General features: G+C 42.3%; 5 protein-coding genes and 4 long non-coding RNA genes across 14 annotated transcripts; 5 read left to right on the forward strand and 4 right to left on the reverse strand.

The window, feature by feature from the left end:
- Nucleotides 1-96: 96 nt before the first annotated feature.
- Nucleotides 97-3,107, forward strand: LOC124206274. The gene is made up of 8 exons (XM_046603998.1): nt 97-656; nt 733-923; nt 1,008-1,097; nt 1,179-1,289; nt 1,370-1,453; nt 1,546-1,722; nt 1,849-2,022; nt 2,089-3,107. The coding sequence occupies exons 1-8, from the start codon at nt 370-372 to the stop codon at nt 2,802-2,804; spliced, it is 1,830 nt and encodes a 609-aa protein (XP_046459954.1). The 5' UTR covers nt 97-369; the 3' UTR covers nt 2,805-3,107.
- A 652-nt stretch (nt 3,108-3,759) lies between these two features.
- Nucleotides 3,760-4,266, reverse strand: LOC124206276 (histone H3). Its single transcript, XM_046604001.1, has one exon. The coding sequence runs from the start codon at nt 4,220-4,222 to the stop codon at nt 3,812-3,814; it is 411 nt and encodes a 136-aa protein (XP_046459957.1). The 5' UTR covers nt 4,223-4,266; the 3' UTR covers nt 3,760-3,811.
- LOC124206279 (histone H4) lies at nt 4,232-4,903 on the forward strand. Its single transcript, XM_046604004.1, has one exon. It carries the CDS (start codon nt 4,533-4,535, stop codon nt 4,842-4,844), a length of 312 nt encoding a protein of 103 aa, XP_046459960.1. The 5' UTR covers nt 4,232-4,532; the 3' UTR covers nt 4,845-4,903.
- Nucleotides 4,904-5,441: 538 nt separating this feature from the next.
- Nucleotides 5,442-5,889, reverse strand: LOC124206277 (histone H2B.3). Its single transcript, XM_046604002.1, has one exon. The coding sequence runs from the start codon at nt 5,853-5,855 to the stop codon at nt 5,484-5,486; it is 372 nt and encodes a 123-aa protein (XP_046459958.1). The 5' UTR covers nt 5,856-5,889; the 3' UTR covers nt 5,442-5,483.
- A 301-nt stretch (nt 5,890-6,190) lies between these two features.
- Nucleotides 6,191-6,571, forward strand: LOC124205078 (histone H2A). The gene has a single exon (XM_046602394.1). The coding sequence runs from the start codon at nt 6,191-6,193 to the stop codon at nt 6,569-6,571; it is 381 nt and encodes a 126-aa protein (XP_046458350.1).
- A 403-nt stretch (nt 6,572-6,974) lies between these two features.
- LOC124206281 lies at nt 6,975-12,769 on the forward strand. 4 transcript variants are annotated; one of them, XR_006879658.1, is made up of 6 exons: nt 6,975-7,079; nt 7,305-7,409; nt 8,025-9,107; nt 9,178-10,940; nt 11,685-12,034; nt 12,126-12,769. It is a non-coding gene; the product is annotated as an uncharacterized LOC124206281 (long non-coding RNA). The 4 variants fall into 4 exon arrangements; XR_006879661.1 differs by lacking the exons at nt 6,975-7,079; nt 7,305-7,409; nt 8,025-9,107 and having other exon boundaries at nt 9,583-9,896; nt 10,017-10,134; nt 10,239-10,940; nt 11,674-12,034; XR_006879659.1 differs by lacking the exons at nt 6,975-7,079; nt 7,305-7,409; nt 8,025-9,107 and having other exon boundaries at nt 9,583-9,896; nt 10,017-10,134; nt 10,239-10,940.
- A 1,573-nt stretch (nt 12,770-14,342) lies between these two features.
- LOC124206284 lies at nt 14,343-15,102 on the reverse strand. Its single transcript, XR_006879666.1, has 5 exons — nt 15,073-15,102; nt 14,801-14,989; nt 14,629-14,730; nt 14,465-14,569; nt 14,343-14,400 (listed from the first exon to the last, which is right to left on the reverse strand). It is a non-coding gene; the product is annotated as an uncharacterized LOC124206284 (long non-coding RNA).
- A 383-nt stretch (nt 15,103-15,485) lies between these two features.
- Nucleotides 15,486-16,089, forward strand: LOC124206283. The gene is made up of 4 exons (XR_006879665.1): nt 15,486-15,589; nt 15,662-15,763; nt 15,837-15,940; nt 16,021-16,089. It is a non-coding gene; the product is annotated as an uncharacterized LOC124206283 (long non-coding RNA).
- Nucleotides 16,090-16,580: 491 nt separating this feature from the next.
- LOC124206282 lies at nt 16,581-19,205 on the reverse strand. 3 transcript variants are annotated; one of them, XR_006879662.1, is made up of 5 exons: nt 18,892-19,205; nt 18,654-18,771; nt 17,848-18,549; nt 16,753-17,102; nt 16,581-16,661 (listed from the first exon to the last, which is right to left on the reverse strand). It is a non-coding gene; the product is annotated as an uncharacterized LOC124206282 (long non-coding RNA). The 3 variants fall into 3 exon arrangements; XR_006879663.1 differs by having other exon boundaries at nt 16,753-17,113; XR_006879664.1 differs by having other exon boundaries at nt 19,057-19,204.
- Between the last annotated feature and the right edge of the window lie 125 nt (nt 19,206-19,330).

Here is a 19,330-nt window from a genome sequence, read left to right on the forward strand (position 1 = left end):
GATTATTGACTTTTATCCCTTTATAGATTTTTCACAGTTTACTTTGAACAGCCGAGAAAAACAACAGCCATCCGGCCGGAAGGATGTTAACCTTGCGAGAGATAACGAGGTATGCGCGTCGATTTTTACTATCTCTAGTCTAGAATTTGCTTTGGGGCGAATCTCTTTTTATTTCCTGTTGCATTGCAGATGCAACCGCCGGAATTGCGCAATGGCCATGCGCGATAAAAGCGGAGGAGATGACTTTTCCCGCCTGGATGAAGAAGAAAATGAATACCCTCGGGTTTTGTGCTAAACACATCTAGGTCTGATGTTCCTCGCTCAAGTGGCCTGTGTGGTGTCTAGTCCCGGTGTGTGTGTGTGTGTGAGATGCGGTTCGTTGAAAAGTTGTTGGCGCTGGCGACCATCTCGTTACATCATGAACAATTCCGCACTCATCACCGGACGGCCGTCGTTGTCCGGGCTGAAAAGCAGCCGCAAACTTGCCTCTACGAATTCCGTTCCACCGAGCTGCCCTACGGCAATTTCACGTCGCCCAACTACCCGGATTTCTATCCGGCCGGAACGCATTGCTACTACGTTTTTCACGGCCGCAAGTGGGAAGGCATCCGAATTCAGTTTCATTTTTTCGACTTGGAGTCGCCCTACACCGTCGGGTATCTAAATTTTGTTGGATCTTTTATTGATTTTCGTTTGATTGCCTTTTGTTTTAAAATCCCCTTATCTCTCAAGGTGCCTGTCGGATTTTGTCAGCATTACAACCGAAGACGTCAGTGGCTTAAGGACTGTGGCGGGCCGCTATTGCGGCCAGCAGACACCTCCTCCACTGCTGGCCATGCAACCCAAAGTGGAAATCCTTTTCGCTGCCAATTACGTCCACCATCACAGGGGATTTTCGGCCTCGTTCAGCTTTGTCGATGAAGGTAATAATAATAAGTCTACCTACTTTTGGGGTGATTGAAAGGAAAGATAATCAGCGATGATTTGCCTGGCGGGGGTTTTTGTAGAGTCGTTGACGCTTGCGCCGTCGAATACCGACTCTAATTCCGGATGCGGTGGCACAATTAGCGGAAGTGGTGGTGTTCTCCTCTCTCCTGGTGCGTTTTACAACCTGATGATTCCGCCGGAAGCCGGTGCAATATCAATTAACGTAGATACACTGACCATTTGATTCGCAGGTTATCCATCGGCCCTGCAAAGTTGGCTGGATTGCTCCTGGCTATTACGGGTCCCGTTCCAGCATCACGTTTACGTTCGACTCGAGTATCTCCAACTACACGGAGGTCTCGGTAAGTACAGTTTGAATAACTACCGGAACCGACCGGAACTTTGTCAATCCGTTTTATATTTTTTTAAATTTATTTTCCAGCCAGTTGCCCGTTGGCCGAATTATCGATTCACGACGGCTACGGACCCCTGAACGACCAAGCTCTGAAATTGCGGAGATTTTGCGGTACAATTTTTGTCGTTCTTCGCCCCTATAGAAATGAAATTGCATTGTGCACCTCAAATGCCTATAATAGAATGGTTGATATCTTTTATCAGGTGATCTTCGCTACTACAAATCCGTCAGCGACCGGAGCCTTTTGTCGCGTCGAAATCGATTGCTCGTCCGGCTGACTAGCGGCAATCTAACATCCGTCAAATCACTGGGATCTCGCTCTCCGGTTGTCCCGTTCGGTTTCCGGCTCATTTGGACGGCTGTCGATTTTCAAACGGAGCGTACGTATAGAGTAGTAGTAGTACCATTATTTCAACGTAATCGAGAGAAAGAGTGTGGCGTGTAATATAGCCCCACCACCTCTCTTCGCTGATCGGTTTTTCTGATTCAATTTTTATTGTTCACAGAGAATTGCTTGTCCCAGGGAAAGATTGTCTGCCGCGACTCGCAGTACTGCTTCAATTTCCGGCGCTTCAGCAGCATTTCCTGCGACTCGACTTTGCTCTTTTGTCTCGACTCGTCGCTGCGCTGCGACGGCGTCATGAACTGTGAAGACGGCGACGCCTCCGACGAGCTCAGTTGTATGTTCTATATCTCATTTTTCTATTCCCTGTTGAATTTAAACATTTGATTTTTTGGGGTTCCAGGTCAAGTGCCGTACTTGTTCGCTTCCATCACGGCCGTCTTGTGCGCCCTGTCGGTGGGGGCGTTGGTGTTTTGGTTCCGCCAGCGGATGAGAAACCGCGACAAAGTAGCGGAAGAACTCTCCTATTCATCGGCCGTCAATTACTGGGAACCGGGATCTTGTCCCCGTCACGACGACCGCGTTTTCCACACCAACAACGAGGCGCCCGTCATGGATGGACAAAAGAGGCTCAGCTACGGCGGAGGTGGCGAAAGGCGAGAAACGGTTCACAGGGAGGCCAGGCGAATCGCTTCGCTGCCGCTCATCAACTGCCAGAAAATCAGCCCCAACATCAACAACGGAGTCAATTTACTGAGGCGACACAACAGCCGCTTCGAAATCGGATCGGACGAATTGTATCCGTGCCAGATGAAAGCTCCCGTCGTCTGCCAGGAGCAACCGATGCCCGGCAAACTGGTTTGGGACAGGGGGGCTCGAACGGCGAGTACGTCGGTCAGAGGAAACAATTTCGTCGATAAGAATTACCTGCGCCAGAAGAAGATGACCAACCAGAGCAACGTCGAGTCGTACTGCAAAGAAACGGTGGAACTGACGCCGTTCAAACCGTACGCCTTGTCGTGTCAGGATCTGGTTGCCCGGCGTGAAATGAGACATTCAAATGTTGTGACTGTGACGAGCTTTGGACCGAATGAAACAATCAATACTGAATTGTGGTAGGTTTCAACAAAATCTTAAATTCCAAATATGAGGATTGTAAAGGGTTGGTTTTTGAAACATTTCTATTTAGAAATCGATTCCTTGATTGAAAAGCTTTTATTTTTGGGTGATTCGAATTATAGTACCAGTTTTAGCTGTGAGTGCGTTTTTATGAATTTCAAATTGGTTCCTAATCCTAATTTTACGTGGTTAAAAAGTAAGTCGATTTATGGCCTATTATATAGTGTTCGGTTTTTCTTTTGGATACTTAATTGCCTGAATGATGTAATGGTGAATATTGAATATATCAATAATCAACTGCCACTTCATGAAATTTGAATGTTAAGACCAATATTTCACGGTTATCTTTAACTAATTCAGATTCGACTTGTAAGCAGCTTTGGAATAGTTTGTTTTTTGCTACAACTCGAAAAACTGCTGTTAAACTGCCCATCGAAATAAATAGCTTAGCAAGTTGCACTTCGAACTAGAAAGATTGAAAGTTGTTGTCGATCTCCATGTGGATCTGAGAGCAGCGTACGTCTTTATTTCACCCGACGGCGATTCGTTATGTGTTGATTTTTATTGTTGATTCCATTTCTTCCGTACTCGGGTGCATAACCAAAAATTGCAATTGGTGATTTTATAATCTTTACGTCGATTTTCCAGAATAGAAACGTCATGCAGATTCTCGACGTAATTCTTTCTTGCCCTATTTCTCATCGATTCTTTTCGAGATATTAGTTTGAAAATGGGTCAGACTCGCGAAAAGAAGTCTGAACAGAAAGTACTTCAACGCTACCCGTATTCCGAACCTCATTTGTACTCAAACACACGTCAAGTGACAGTTGGATAAAATTTACCACCGTTATTCATTTCTTTTAATTTATGTGATATTTGTGGACGTATTTGTCAACATTTTAGTTTTCAACGTGCCTAGACTGGAGATGAGGTAAGCTTAACTTTTTCTTTATTTTTTTGGTGGCCCTGAAAAGGGCCGATTTGTTGGTAGAAGGGAATCAATCGGCTTAAGCACGTTCACCACGGATACGGCGGGCGAGTTGGATGTCTTTAGGCATGATGGTGACTCGCTTGGCGTGGATGGCGCACAAGTTGGTGTCTTCGAAAAGACCCACCAAGTAAGCCTCGCTGGCCTCCTGCAGGGCCATGACTGCCGAGCTCTGGAAACGCAAGTCGGTCTTGAAATCCTGGGCGATTTCTCTGACCAAGCGCTGGAATGGCAACTTGCGGATCAGAAGCTCGGTCGACTTTTGGTAGCGACGGATTTCACGAAGGGCGACGGTACCGGGACGATAACGATGGGGTTTCTTGACTCCTCCAGTGGCCGGGGCACTCTTGCGAGCGGCTTTGGTGGCCAACTGTTTGCGGGGCGCCTTGCCACCGGTGGATTTTCGTGCGGTTTGCTTAGTACGAGCCATTTCGAGCGACTGAAATTTCAGATGTCCTAACTAGTGAAAAGTGCTAGGTATATGTTGGGAACCTACGGACGTTGCAGAGCTGAGCGAGTTTACTGGCTAGGGATTGGTTAGTTCAAAAATGGGAGGGAAAGAATTGATAACGGAAATTCTCTCTTTGTCAGAATGATGGGCATTGAAAGAATTCCCTGCGGAGGTTCCCAACCAATGGACGTTCAGCTAAAGGGAACTGGAGGGATATAAAAGCTTTGTACTCTTCCACTGTTGAATCATTCAGTATTTTATCAAATATCTGTACGGAACTCGTTTCAAAATGACTGGTCGCGGCAAAGGAGGAAAAGGACTCGGCAAAGGAGGCGCCAAACGTCATCGCAAAGTTTTGCGTGACAACATCCAGGGAATCACCAAGCCGGCCATCCGTCGTCTTGCCCGTCGTGGTGGTGTGAAGCGTATCTCTGGTCTCATCTACGAGGAAACCCGTGGTGTTTTAAAGGTGTTTCTCGAGAACGTGATTCGTGACGCCGTCACCTACACTGAACACGCCAAGAGGAAGACTGTGACGGCCATGGATGTCGTCTACGCACTGAAACGCCAGGGCCGTACTCTGTACGGTTTCGGCGGTTAAACAATTATTTTCATTTAGACTCCGATCTCAATTCAATCGGCCCTTTTCAGGGCCACAAACATTTTACAGAATGAGTTCTCGTTTAACTTTCGGTCTCCATTTAAAATTGGCTTATTAAGCCATCTCGTGCGTGGGGTAGTTTTACGTCTTAGTCACTTATAAAGTATGTCATACTTGTAAAACTAATCCAGCAGGAAAAAAATTGACTGGTTTATGATGAATATTAAATCATTCCCCCAAAAGTTTCTCATTTTTCTTCAATAGTGTTTTCGGAAAATAAAGAGAGAAAACACAACAATTGTGAGAAAAAAAATTAAAGCCAAGCCAGAATTGCTAGAAAGATCCAGAATTGGATTAAATTTTATTTACAATCCAATCGTAGGTAAACCATACATCTTTTTTTTTAATTTTTTTATTCAAGTTATTCCAGTAATAGTGAAAACCTTAATAAATAACCAACACTGCCTGGGCTTAGGATTTATTCGTTTTGGAATAAATCTTGGCGATTTCATTTGTTTATTGAAGTATTATTTATCACTTAAGTGACATCTGTGTGGCAGTAAGGTTTTTTTCTTTTCTTTAAAAGTTTGGTGGCCCTGAAAAGGGCCGTTTGGGTTGAAAGAGAAGACCGGAGACAATTTACTTGGTGCTGGTGTACTTGGTGACTGCCTTGGTGCCTTCAGACACAGCGTGCTTGGCCAACTCACCGGGCAAAAGCAGACGGACGGCCGTCTGGATTTCCCGGCTAGTGATGGTCGAACGCTTGTTGTAGTGGGCAAGACGAGACGACTCTCCAGCGATGCGCTCGAAAATGTCGTTGACGAAGCTGTTCATGATGGTCATGGCTTTGGAGGAGATGCCAGTGTCGGGGTGGACCTGCTTCAACACTTTGTAGATGTAAATGGCGTAGCTCTCCTTCCTCTTGCGCTTCTTCTTCTTGTCTCCTTTGGCAATGTTTTTCTGGGCCTTGCCGGCCTTCTTCGCTGCTTTACCGCTTACTTTAGGGGGCATTCTAGGACTTGAGTATATCTGAGAAAGTAACGACCGTCACTTCAAATTTCGTTTTTATATTGAAGCTGGCTCCCCCTCACTACTTGATGGTAGCCAAAACTCGCGTCTCCAGAGACTTACGTGTAACAGATAGATATTCAGTTGGGGGCGGAGCTAGTGACACAATCAGGGGAGAGATGAAAGAAAGGCGGGGCAAATAAAAGTTTACTGTTTGGCTACCAAGATTGCATTCTGAATCCGACATCAAGCGACTATATAAACCCCGATTTTTCATATTATATACATCACTCGTTCCTTGATTTTAGGAACCGCGTTTACTTACTCTACATCTCAACATGTCTGGTCGTGGTAAAGGAGGCAAAGTAAAGGGAAAGTCAAAGACCCGTTCCAGCAGGGCCGGACTTCAATTCCCCGTCGGTCGTATCCACCGAATGCTCCGCAAGGGCTCGTACGCTGAGCGCGTCGGTGCCGGCGCCCCCGTCTACTTGGCTGCCGTCATGGAGTACTTGGCCGCTGAGGTCCTCGAGTTGGCCGGTAACGCCGCCCGTGACAACAAGAAGACCCGTATCATCCCTCGTCACTTGCAATTGGCCATCCGCAACGACGAAGAGTTGAACAAACTTCTCTCCGGTGTTACAATTGCCCAGGGTGGTGTTTTGCCCAACATCCAGGCCGTTCTCTTGCCTAAGAAGACCGACAAGCCCGCCAAGGCTTAAATATCCTGTTCCTCGTTTTTTAAACAATCGGCCCTTTTAAGGGCCACCAAACTAATTTGGAAAAAAGAAACTTGTTGATTGCTACATTTCAATCTGGTTCAACTTGTGCGAATTTCGTATAGTTGCAAGTGATTATTGAATTGGATTTGTTCAACCTAATTTTCTGTTTCTTTTGCTGGTGTTTGGTTTTTCCGACTGTGAAAGAACAACTTTCAAATTTTACAAGTCATTATTATTATTATCATAGCATAGATTTATCTATTATCGGGGTATCGAGACAGAGGGGCATTTTGTCTCAATAGTCCATACCCAAAAGAAAACTCATGTACTCTGGGATGAGTTTATGATCCACCTTGTTCAAATAATCAAATTCATCATGCAACCTTGAACCCTCCCCCTCAATTTTAGAGCTTCAAAATATTCAAAATGGCCGCCGCCTGGCGTATTGGTGATAGTGGGTAGTGTTGTGACAACGATCCCGATGATAATTCTTATTCTCAGGGATTTGGTAATCTATTAATAGTTTTCGTGGTTAATAGCACTATTAAGAGAAGCTGACATCTGCTATTGCATTTTTACTATGGAACCTTTTGACGAAATGTAAATAAGAGTTAACATCGATCATGCGATATTTTTTGTCTTCATTCCTAACGTTGGGTTGGATATATTTGATAGTTTTAATTGATAACACACTATTTAGATTCTTATTTCATTCTTTACTGAATATTTTCAGATAATATCTTCAGCTGAAGGCTTCATGTGATCTGCGTGCTTGTGACAGCGATAAAATGGTCCAATTCAAGCTGTCTTCCAAAACCATGGAAATACTGTTTGCAAGGTAGTTGTATTTTGACTAATATTTCTTTTTACTCCTGTGATATTTAAGACAGCATAGTGAAATTTGGTAAAAAATCTTTCTGAAAATCATGCTTTTCCACTCGTTGCTGGATGGATTGTTTTGGGGTTTGTTCCCATGTCTAAAGACAAATCTTAGCCCACACCTCACCAAGAGGATAGCATGGTTGCTCCTCCCTATCTGTTTGTAAAACACTAGTGGTCTATCAGTTGCTCCTTGTAGAGTAATTAAAACTCGTTTGTTATATTTGCATAGCAAACCTTATTATGGTCAAGATGTGGTGCCCATACAGATTTAACTATTTGGAAAGCCAGCTTCCTTTTTCATTCACTTAATAGTCTTATTTCCGTAATGTACTCTCTTGAGCAAATGAAACCGTGAATGAACTGGAATTTTCACTTGGTGAACATTTTGGTATTCTTTTTACATTTTTAACTGCCTAGTTTTGAACCTATCCTATAATGATAATTTCACTTGAGCGCTAAATGGATAAAAACATGATTCCTTCTTAATTTTGTAAATATTCCATTCATTTCTTGTTTACTGTTCTTGGCACATAGTTCTGTTATGTTTCATAACATTTAATTTTTCTTTTAGAACGCCAATATGTTCCATCGGGATATTCGGCCACATCATCAACAACCACAGGCTATTCAAAATATCTATGCATCACCTATTTATGTGCCAGTTCCCGATTCACTACCTTCACAAATCAATCAACCGCAGCCAGTGGAACGTTAGGATTCAAAAGAAGAGTTTCTCAGTTGGAAGATCTATAGTGGATGCTGGAACTACAGAAGAAGATTCAGGAATTGGAGTTTAGTTTGGAGGAAGCCAAAGCCAAACAGGCTGTTCCTCCCAGTGGAATTAAGAGCCAGCAGAGCGTCAACGACAAATCGATATCTGCAGCTATTTTTCACTGGAGCAAGAAACCAAATTTTGTGTGTTCCTGAAATTCTGAATGAAATCGATCTTCTGCAAGTCCGATTGAGCAATGTGATCGCCTCAACCGGAGCTGTCGTTGTCAACCGTCGTCGCATTGGAAAGATAACCGACAACTATCATGAGCCGATTGGGCGTGGAAAATTCGGTCAAGTCTTCAAAGGAACTTGGCATGGATGTCAAGCAGCCGTCAAAGAAATCCGCTCTCCTCGGCGTTGCAGCACAGTCGTCGAGGCTCGATCGTTCGCCAAGATGATTCAACGAGAGGTTGAAGCCCTTTCAGCTGTCCAGCACCGCAATATTATTGGACTGCTCGGTCTTTGCATGGATAACGAATCGAGTGATGGTGAAGCATCGATTAGAGTCTCGCTCATCTTTGAATTCACCAACGGAGGGACTCTTTTCGACTGACTTTTCGGCGGCCTAGCAAAAAATAGCAAATTCAAATTAGACGTGAATCAAATGATGCTGACCGCTCGCCATCTCACCGCGAGACTCTCCATCTACTGCATTCCACTCAGCAGAAGCCGGGCGGTTCAGTTATGGTCCACCGTGACGTGAAATCCGCCAATGTTTTACTGCAACGGGATGACGAAGGAAGAGTCGTGCGAGCTGTTTTGGACGATTTAACGTCTTCATTTGGATCTTAACGAAAGTGGCTCCCGCTCTGGCCTAGCAGCCAGTTTCATGACAGCCGTGGTAGGTACCCACGGCTATGTCGATCCTTTGTGTGCGGAGGTACTGTATATTTTCAACATGTTCCAACTGATGCAGTGTTTATTAATTATTTTTTCAATTACCATTGTAGCGTTTAACCTGCAGACGGGTCGGCCAGTTTGCATGTCCTTCACGCTTGAAGGTCGCGGGGAATATTACGTTAAACTGTCAATGCGGTGGTGTAGAGGTTGGGTGAGAATTGGACGTGTTGCATCATTATCAAGCAGGTATTCAATAGCCGCAAGGCTCAGCCATTTGGTATTCATTTTGATATTGCTTGTTGTAGACCCTTCCCCAGCAACGTCAACCTGTAGAAGGAAAGGCAAGTTTGCATTTTCTTTACGCTCGAAGGTCACCGAGATCTTAAAGTAAAACGTGTCATGCGACGGCGAAGAGGTTGGGTGAGGACGACACGTGTTGCATCATTATCAAGCAGGCATTCAATAGCCGCAAGGCTCAGCCATTTGGTATTCATTTTGATATTGGTTGTTGTAGACCCTTCCCCAGCAACGTCAACCTAAAGAAGGAAAGGCAAGTTTCCATTTTCTTCAATTTCGAAGGTCACGGAGATACCATTACGTTAAACTTGTCATGTGGAGTTAGAGGTTGGGTGAGAACGGGAAGTGTTGCACCATTATCAAGCAGGTACAATAGCCGCAAGGCTTAAGAGGTTAGGGGTAGAAAAAAAATCGTATAAAAGGAGAGAGAAAAGGCGTTTGAAATCAGTTGAGTGAGAATCTCCGACCCGGCAACTGCTGTGTCCTATTCGTCACTAAATGCATTTTTCATTTTAAAATCATTACGCAATAAGTAAATATCCTTTTAACTATTTGTGCCGATTTTTATTGTTTTTTTTTCTTTTCAATTGTTAATATGCCATTTATTGAATATATTTAATATTCAAATTGTTTATTGTCTGTCGTATTAAAGGAAAAAAAAAAGGCCAAAGAAATCAGTCGAGTGATCATCTCCGACACTGCAATAGCAACTGCAGTGCACTATTGATCATCAATTGATTCTTCACTGTGTAATCAGTTCGTAATCATGGGTAAATATTCATTTTTATTTTGAGTCATGAAACAATTCTATGTCATTCCTAGTTGATATGATGAGCTATAATTGAAATTAATTTTTAAATTGTTTATTGTACAGTTAATTATGGCGTTGTGCTGCTGTTGGGTCGACCACGAGTGTACCGATGTCTCCTGGATACGGTGGCCCCGAGTTACTTCACCAAAGCGCCTGAGTACTACACTGAGGCTCCCAAGTACTACACCATCAAAGCCCCAGAGTATTACACTGCAATCTACGCTGCCCCAGCTTACACCACCAAGGGACCGGAGTACTGCACCACAACCTACGCTGCCCCAGTTCACTACGCCGCCCTGAGCTACACAACCACATCTGAGGCAGCCGTCATTACTGCACAGCGGCTGCTTCTTAGTAACAACCTACGTTACACCTAGATGCTACACCGAAGCCCCCAAGTACTGCACCGGCAAGGCCGAATATTACATAACCACGTTTGCTGCCCCAGCTACCCTGCTACACCGAGAAACCCAAGTATTTCTCTGCTCCAAGCAACTATCGAACAGAGGCTCCTGTTGACTACACCACCCATGCCCCGGGGTTTACAGTACAACCTACGCTGCCCCATCTACACCATCAAGGCTCCAAAGTACTACGCAACCGAGGCACCCGAGCTACTACTTAGGCTGCTCCGACTTTCTGCACCGAAGCTGCGAAATATTCCACTGCCCCGAGTTACTACACCATCAAGGCTGTTACAATGTTACATCACAACCTACGCTTCTCCAGTTTACTATATAATGGTGAAGCCAGAAATGGAAACAGGTATGGGCCCAACGGGTCTTGCTTTATTCCTCTTGTGTCTCTTCTACAAGATTAACGTCTGGAATATTTTTTTTTTTTTTTTTTTTTTTTTTTATGTGAAGTAGTCAGGGTAGAGACAATATTTTGATAAAGGGATAAAAGTGCTTTTGACTTATTTTAAAGAAGTTCTACATAACACGTGGGGTTTTGTGTTGAGATTTGTTGGTATAGTTAAATGTGTGCGGCTCATGAGTTGCCAGGCTGAAGCTTATTTTCTGCTAGAAATCACTTGAATAGAATAACCAATGAAGCGTTGTTGACACTTAACTTGCATCTGACCGTGTGGAAGGCCTTTTTATTTTTTTCATGTTACTTCATTTTTTCAATCATTCTCATTACATTTCTCCAATGTCAATTGCTAATTTGAAGGTGACGGAGATTATTCCGTAAAATGTGCCATGTAGTGGTGTAGAGGTTGGGCAAGAACGGGACGTGTTTCATCATTATCAAAAATGTAGAATTGCTGAAAGGCTTGAGTTGAGAGGTAAATCGGGGTTAGAAAAAGTCGTATAAAAGGAGATAAGGAAGGTGATAGAGATTAGTCTAGTGAGCATCTCCGACCCGGCAACAACTGCTTTCTTCCAATTCTCAATCATGGATAATTCGTTTATTTTACATGGAGTTTTGTATAATAGACTTTCTTACATTTGTTCATTTGTCACTAATAGTTAATTATTTTAATGTTCACATCCAGTTAATTTATAGTCTAGTGCTGTTGTTTGGTGTATCGTTGACGGTCGAGTCGTCCACTGGTGTACCGGTGCTCCTGGGTGTGGCAGATACCAAACCGCAATGCTACCGTCTTACTACACAACAAACATACGCAACCAGTTACTACACCTAAAAGGCCGTATGTTACACAAGGACGTATGCTACACCAGTTTACTACACCGAGGAATTCAAGTATTACTCTTCCCCGAACAAATACCAAACAGAGGCTCCTGTTTACTACACTACCATCGCCCTCGAGTGTTACACTAAAACCTACGTTGCCCCCAACTACTACACTGTGGCTCCGAAGTGCTACACATCAATGCACAACCAATTCGCAATTGGTAAATCTGCTGTTTTACATAATTTGAATTATTCCATATGTTCTCTAATTGTTAATTAATAACTGAAAATGTTTATTTTATTCGTTTACAGTTTATTTTTACGTCGTGCTGCTGTTGGTTGTTCTATCGTTGCTAACGTGTTGACCACTGTACCGAACTCCACCGACTTTGGTTATTAACGACAAGAGATGTATGTCAATAGGTGCAATAGCCGTAAAGTTTAAAATGTGAAACAGGAAAAGAAAAAATCGGAAAAGAAGAGAGAAAAGGCGATTTATCAATTGAATGAGCATCTCCTACCCGGCAGCAATTGCATTCTTCCAATACTCAATCAAAGGAGTACTACACCACCAAGGCAGCGGAGTACTACACCACCAAGGCAGCGGAGTACTACACCACCAAGGCAGCGGAGTACTACACCACCAAGGCAGCGGAGTACTACACCACCAAGGCAGCGGAGTACTACACCACCAAGGCAGCGGAGTACTACACCACCAGAGCAGCGGAGTACTACACCACTAAGGCAGCGGAGTACCCAGGCTGCTGAATTGTGAATTGTTTGTTTTATGTTTTAGAGGTGACTACTGCCTTATTCATACGGACATGTTCTTGTGGTTCGACGATGATATTTCAAGGATTAGTTACGAAAGACACTTGTAACTGTAGATTTTATCAAATCTTATAAGTAATGGGGAAGTGGGTGACCTTTGTAAAAATGAAAGACTTTGAAGTTGAGAGAAATATATTGATACAATTCATAAACAAAACTTGGTATAAATTAGAAACAATGAACAAAAACTTATAAAAAGAATTGTGTTATATTGTCCCACCTCCTCCCACAATTCCTCCACATTTTACAGTCACATACAAACATACACATATACATACACTTAAGTTAACCCATTGGCTGCCACGCCATACAACCCGTAGGTTGCTCTCTACTAATCTAAGCGCCACGTCTGAAGGATCCATGACCAAGTAGGACTTGCCATTGCTGACAAGTCCGTGCTGAAAAGGGGGAACTATGGTGCATTGCCTGAAACAGGCGCCTTGCGGCAAATTTTGGGCTTGGCGACTCTCCGACCCCGCGGCTTGTAAACCACGAGACCGAACAGCGCGGCCCGTGCTAAGGAGCTAGGGGAAAACAAAGGCGTGGCAGACAACGGGTTAACTAACACTAACACAAACATATTACCAACAACAAATGATGATCCACGCTGACATTTTGGAGATACCGGCGACGTTTTAGTGTCCATCTTCTCGACGTTTCCTCTCATTACCTGAATAGAATAAAGAGAAAACAATTCTTTATTAAGTGACATGCCAATTAAAGTAACATAATAGTCACATAATACATATTAGGCTCATTGTTCTGGTGTTTTTGCTCAAAACTTTAAAGGCGCGCTTTAAATTGCTTAAAATCTACCTAACAATATTGAGAACTGTTCACAGAACAAAGCTCACATGCTAGTCTTCAAAAAAAAATTCCGGAAGTAGACCGGAAGTAACCACAGCGCCTCAACCATTGAGCTGTCGTCAAATTAAACCACATATTCGTGATCTCCATGAAATTTGGGGTCGATTAGATGTGATTTAAACGAAATCCAAAATTTGGCCAAAATCGAGAATTTTCCTGAACTATAGTTCAGGAAAATTTTCGAAACCGGAAGTACGCGTACGTAAAAAAGATAACATGAACTTTACCACAAATTCGACGAGGATTACGAATATGTGGTTCTTTTGCTCCTCGAATGAATATTTTCTGAACTACTGACTGAAATGAGCAAACCGGAAGTAAAAAAAAAGAGCAATTATCGAAAATTTTACAAGTGAGCTTTGTTGCAGGAATAGTAATCGTTAGTTATTACTCAATATTTCAACAAAATAACTGCCAATAAATGTTTAAATAGACGTGCAAAGTAACTGAAACTGACTGTTATGACAGCTGCAAATTATCAAAAGCCATCTAGCGTTAGAAAAAAGAAACGTCCAAGTAAAACTTCGTTGGCGCGTAAGAAGGGCCTGATTTTGAAAACTATTACACAGACAGAGTCTAACGCAACTAGACTATTAGTAGATAACCTACGCAAATAAGTCAATTGTTGGGTACCTGGGCATAATCCCTTGGTGAGTGACTGCAGGTGCGTAACAGCGGACGGAAGCGATCACTGAAGTGGTCCAGAAACTCGCCAGTGAAGTAAATCAAATTGTGTTTAGAAGCAGTGAAGTTAGATGAGCGTGCGTCGCGAAGATAAGGATGGAAATGAACGTTGATGGAAGTCCCTCTTCCGTCATGGACAAAGGTCAGCATTGGCACAAGAATCTCCGTGCCAGGACCACACGATTCCATAAAGAAACTGTGTGCTCTGTAAAATAAAACGTTTTACATTAATAAAATTACAACAAAGAATAAAGCATATCAATCTTTACCATTTCTAAGAAGCACACTTCAATTTTCATGATGAAAAAACCGTAAAAATGGAAATCACAGGAACAAACAGTCTTACTCCTCATGTTGAGATATATTTCCTGATGCTAAAGAAAGTGTCATAATGTGTTACAGTAGCATGGTGATAGGTGGTATTGATGCTCACCTATCATATGGGTGATGAATTTAGTAAGGCGTCAACCAGAACTGGAACATGTATGCATACACACGGCATTATTCACATCAGACTCTTCAAGTCACTGAAACTCTAAGTAGAAATGGGACAAGGATATTCTCTACTTTATTTACAAATTTACCAGTGAAAAATAAAACTCTACCTATCTCTCAGCTGGGATGCCTTCTAAACAGAAGTAGAAACAGCCATCACAGCAAACATGATGTTCCAGGTGGGAATGGGTAAATACCTTAACTCGGCAGATTTGTATTCAACTATATGTGAGCTTCAAACATGCTGCAAACATGAGTTTTAGGTTTTGACAGCTAAAATTGCGAGATTCAGAAAAGTCCTATGGTTCATGAACAAGAATACCTGTTACATGAAAATCTGAATTGTAATGGACTGTTACTGTTAGTAGTAATGGGAAAATACCTTAACTCGGCATATTTGTATTCCACTATATGTGAGCTTCAATTATGAGTTTTAGGTTTGGACAGCATTATGGGTCTATTGGATGGAAATTGACTGAGCGCTAAGTCAACTTGTTGGAATGAATGACAGTATGCATCTAAAATTTGAAGAAATAAGTTGGTACAGTATAAAAATAAGAAAATTAGGTCAAGATAAACCTTCATAAGATATGAAGTTAATTTCGGTACTTGAAATCACAGGAATATAAGTATAAATTAGCAATCATCCAACCAACTATTTCGCCCAACTTCGTTTCACGATGTAACAACAACAAAGGCGACACTAGCGAAATCTGGTAATAAGTTTTGAATCCTAAAGCGACAACTTAAGATTCAAAACTTATTACCAGATGTCGCTAGTGTCTCCCATGTTGTTGTTCTTTAATGGTGAAACGAGGCGAAATGAGCGAGACAAATTGTTGCTTATTTATACTTATATTCCTGTGATTTCAATTACCAAATTGAACTTCATATCATATGTAGGTTTATCTTTACCTAGTTTCCTTATTTTTATACTGTATCATTTTATTTCTTCAAATCATTCCAACAAGTTGACTTAGCGGTCAGTCAATTTCCATCCAATAGACCCATAATGCTGTCAAAACCTATGTTTGAAGCTCACATATAGTGGAATACAAATCTGCCGAGTTAAGGTATTTTCCCATTACTACTAACAGTCCATTACAATTCAGATTTTCATGTAACATAGGTATTCTTGAACCATAGGATCTTTTCTGAATCTCAGAATTTTTATGGCGTACCCTGCAATAGCATGTTTGTTGTTATGGCTGTTTTATTTGTGTTTAGAAGGAAACCCCGCTAAGAGATAGGTAAAGTTTTATTTCTCACAGGTAAATTTGTGTAAATTTGTAAATAACATAGAGAAATTCCTTGTCCCATTTCCACTTAGAGTTTCAGTGACATGAAGAGTGTGAAGTGAACCACCTATCACCATGCTACTATAACACTTCATGACACTAATCCTTGAAATATCATCGTCGAACCACAAGAACATGTCCGTATGAATAAGGCAGTAGTCACCTCTAAAACATAAAACAAACAATTCACAATTCAGCAGCCTGGGTACTCCGCTGCCTTAGTGGTGTAGTACTCCGCTGCTCTGGTGGTGTAGTACTCCGCTGCCTTGGTGGTGTAGTACTCCGCTGCCTTGGTGGTGTAGTACTCCGCTGCCTTGGTGGTGTAGTACTCCGCTGCCTTGGTGGTGTAGTACTCCGCTGCCTTGGTGGTGTAGTACTCCGCTGCCTTGGTGGTGTAGTACTCCGCTGCCTTGGTGGTGTAGTACTCCTTTGATTGAGTATTGGAAGAATGCAATTGCTGCCGGGTAGGAGATGCTCATTCAATTGATAAATCGCCTTTTCTCTCTTCTTTTCCGATTTTTTCTTTTCCTGTTTCACATTTTAAACTTTACGGCTATTGCACCTATTGACATACATCTCTTGTCGTTAATAACCAAAGTCGGTGGAGTTCGGTACAGTGGTCAACACGTTAGCAACGATAGAACAACCAACAGCAGCACGACGTAAAAATAAACTGTAAACGAATAAAATAAACATTTTCAGTTATTAATTAACAATTAGAGAACATATGGAATAATTCAAATTATGTAAAACAGCAGATTTACCAATTGCGAATTGGTTGTGCATTGATGTGTAGCACTTCGGAGCCACAGTGTAGTAGTTGGGGGCAACGTAGGTTTTAGTGTAACACTCGAGGGCGATGGTAGTGTAGTAAACAGGAGCCTCTGTTTGGTATTTGTTCGGGGAAGAGTAATACTTGAATTCCTCGGTGTAGTAAACTGGTGTAGCATACGTCCTTGTGTAACATACGGCCTTTTAGGTGTAGTAACTGGTTGCGTATGTTTGTTGTGTAGTAAGACGGTAGCATTGCGGTTTGGTATCTGCCACACCCAGGAGCACCGGTACACCAGTGGACGACTCGACCGTCAACGATACACCAAACAACAGCACTAGACTATAAATTAACTGGATGTGAACATTAAAATAATTAACTATTAGTGACAAATGAACAAATGTAAGAAAGTCTATTATACAAAACTCCATGTAAAATAAACGAATTATCCATGATTGAGAATTGGAAGAAAGCAGTTGTTGCCGGGTCGGAGATGCTCACTAGACTAATCTCTATCACCTTCCTTATCTCCTTTTATACGACTTTTTCTAACCCCGATTTACCTCTCAACTCAAGCCTTTCAGCAATTCTACATTTTTGATAATGATGAAACACGTCCCGTTCTTGCCCAACCTCTACACCACTACATGGCACATTTTACGGAATAATCTCCGTCACCTTCAAATTAGCAATTGACATTGGAGAAATGTAATGAGAATGATTGAAAAAATGAAGTAACATGAAAAAAATAAAAAGGCCTTCCACACGGTCAGATGCAAGTTAAGTGTCAACAACGCTTCATTGGTTATTCTATTCAAGTGATTTCTAGCAGAAAATAAGCTTCAGCCTGGCAACTCATGAGCCGCACACATTTAACTATACCAACAAATCTCAACACAAAACCCCACGTGTTATGTAGAACTTCTTTAAAATAAGTCAAAAGCACTTTTATCCCTTTATCAAAATATTGTCTCTACCCTGACTACTTCACATAAAAAAAAAAAAAAAAAAAAAAAAAAAATATTCCAGACGTTAATCTTGTAGAAGAGACACAAGAGGAATAAAGCAAGACCCGTTGGGCCCATACCTGTTTCCATTTCTGGCTTCACCATTATATAGTAAACTGGAGAAGCGTAGGTTGTGATGTAACATTGTAACAGCCTTGATGGTGTAGTAACTCGGGGCAGTGGAATATTTCGCAGCTTCGGTGCAGAAAGTCGGAGCAGCCTAAGTAGTAGCTCGGGTGCCTCGGTTGCGTAGTACTTTGGAGCCTTGATGGTGTAGATGGGGCAGCGTAGGTTGTACTGTAAACCCCGGGGCATGGGTGGTGTAGTCAACAGGAGCCTCTGTTCGATAGTTGCTTGGAGCAGAGAAATACTTGGGTTTCTCGGTGTAGCAGGGTAGCTGGGGCAGCAAACGTGGTTATGTAATATTCGGCCTTGCCGGTGCAGTACTTGGGGGCTTCGGTGTAGCATCTAGGTGTAACGTAGGTTGTTACTAAGAAGCAGCCGCTGTGCAGTAATGACGGCTGCCTCAGATGTGGTTGTGTAGCTCAGGGCGGCGTAGTGAACTGGGGCAGCGTAGGTTGTGGTGCAGTACTCCGGTCCCTTGGTGGTGTAAGCTGGGGCAGCGTAGATTGCAGTGTAATACTCTGGGGCTTTGATGGTGTAGTACTTGGGAGCCTCAGTGTAGTACTCAGGCGCTTTGGTGAAGTAACTCGGGGCCACCGTATCCAGGAGACATCGGTACACTCGTGGTCGACCCAACAGCAGCACAACGCCATAATTAACTGTACAATAAACAATTTAAAAATTAATTTCAATTATAGCTCATCATATCAACTAGGAATGACATAGAATTGTTTCATGACTCAAAATAAAAATGAATATTTACCCATGATTACGAACTGATTACACAGTGAAGAATCAATTGATGATCAATAGTGCACTGCAGTTGCTATTGCAGTGTCGGAGATGATCACTCGACTGATTTCTTTGGCCTTTTTTTTTTCCTTTAATACGACAGACAATAAACAATTTGAATATTAAATATATTCAATAAATGGCATATTAACAATTGAAAAGAAAAAAAAACAATAAAAATCGGCACAAATAGTTAAAAGGATATTTACTTATTGCGTAATGATTTTAAAATGAAAAATGCATTTAGTGACGAATAGGACACAGCAGTTGCCGGGTCGGAGATTCTCACTCAACTGATTTCAAACGCCTTTTCTCTCTCCTTTTATACGATTTTTTTTCTACCCCTAACCTCTTAAGCCTTGCGGCTATTGTACCTGCTTGATAATGGTGCAACACTTCCCGTTCTCACCCAACCTCTAACTCCACATGACAAGTTTAACGTAATGGTATCTCCGTGACCTTCGAAATTGAAGAAAATGGAAACTTGCCTTTCCTTCTTTAGGTTGACGTTGCTGGGGAAGGGTCTACAACAACCAATATCAAAATGAATACCAAATGGCTGAGCCTTGCGGCTATTGAATGCCTGCTTGATAATGATGCAACACGTGTCGTCCTCACCCAACCTCTTCGCCGTCGCATGACACGTTT

Source organism: Daphnia pulex, chromosome 10, assembly GCF_021134715.1.
Source record: "Daphnia pulex isolate KAP4 chromosome 10, ASM2113471v1".
In the NCBI taxonomy this organism is placed as follows: domain Eukaryota; kingdom Metazoa; phylum Arthropoda; class Branchiopoda; order Diplostraca; family Daphniidae; genus Daphnia; species Daphnia pulex.

Excerpts from the sequence above, each read along its gene's own strand:
- LOC124206274 (XM_046603998.1), top strand. The coding sequence starts at position 370 with ATGCGGTTCGTTGAAAAGTTGTTGGCGCTGGCGACCATCTCGTTACAT. Across the intron at positions 924-1,007 it reads GTTCAGCTTTGTCGATGAAG|AGTCGTTGACGCTTGCGCCG; the intron begins GTAATAATAATA and ends GGGTTTTTGTAG. Across the intron at positions 1,454-1,545 it reads GAAATTGCGGAGATTTTGCG|GTGATCTTCGCTACTACAAA; the intron begins GTACAATTTTTG and ends ATCTTTTATCAG.
- LOC124206276 (XM_046604001.1), bottom strand. The coding sequence starts at position 4,222 with ATGGCTCGTACTAAGCAAACCGCACGAAAATCCACCGGTGGCAAGGCG.
- LOC124206279 (XM_046604004.1), top strand. The coding sequence starts at position 4,533 with ATGACTGGTCGCGGCAAAGGAGGAAAAGGACTCGGCAAAGGAGGCGCC.
- LOC124206277 (XM_046604002.1), bottom strand. The coding sequence starts at position 5,855 with ATGCCCCCTAAAGTAAGCGGTAAAGCAGCGAAGAAGGCCGGCAAGGCC.
- LOC124205078 (XM_046602394.1), top strand. The coding sequence starts at position 6,191 with ATGTCTGGTCGTGGTAAAGGAGGCAAAGTAAAGGGAAAGTCAAAGACC.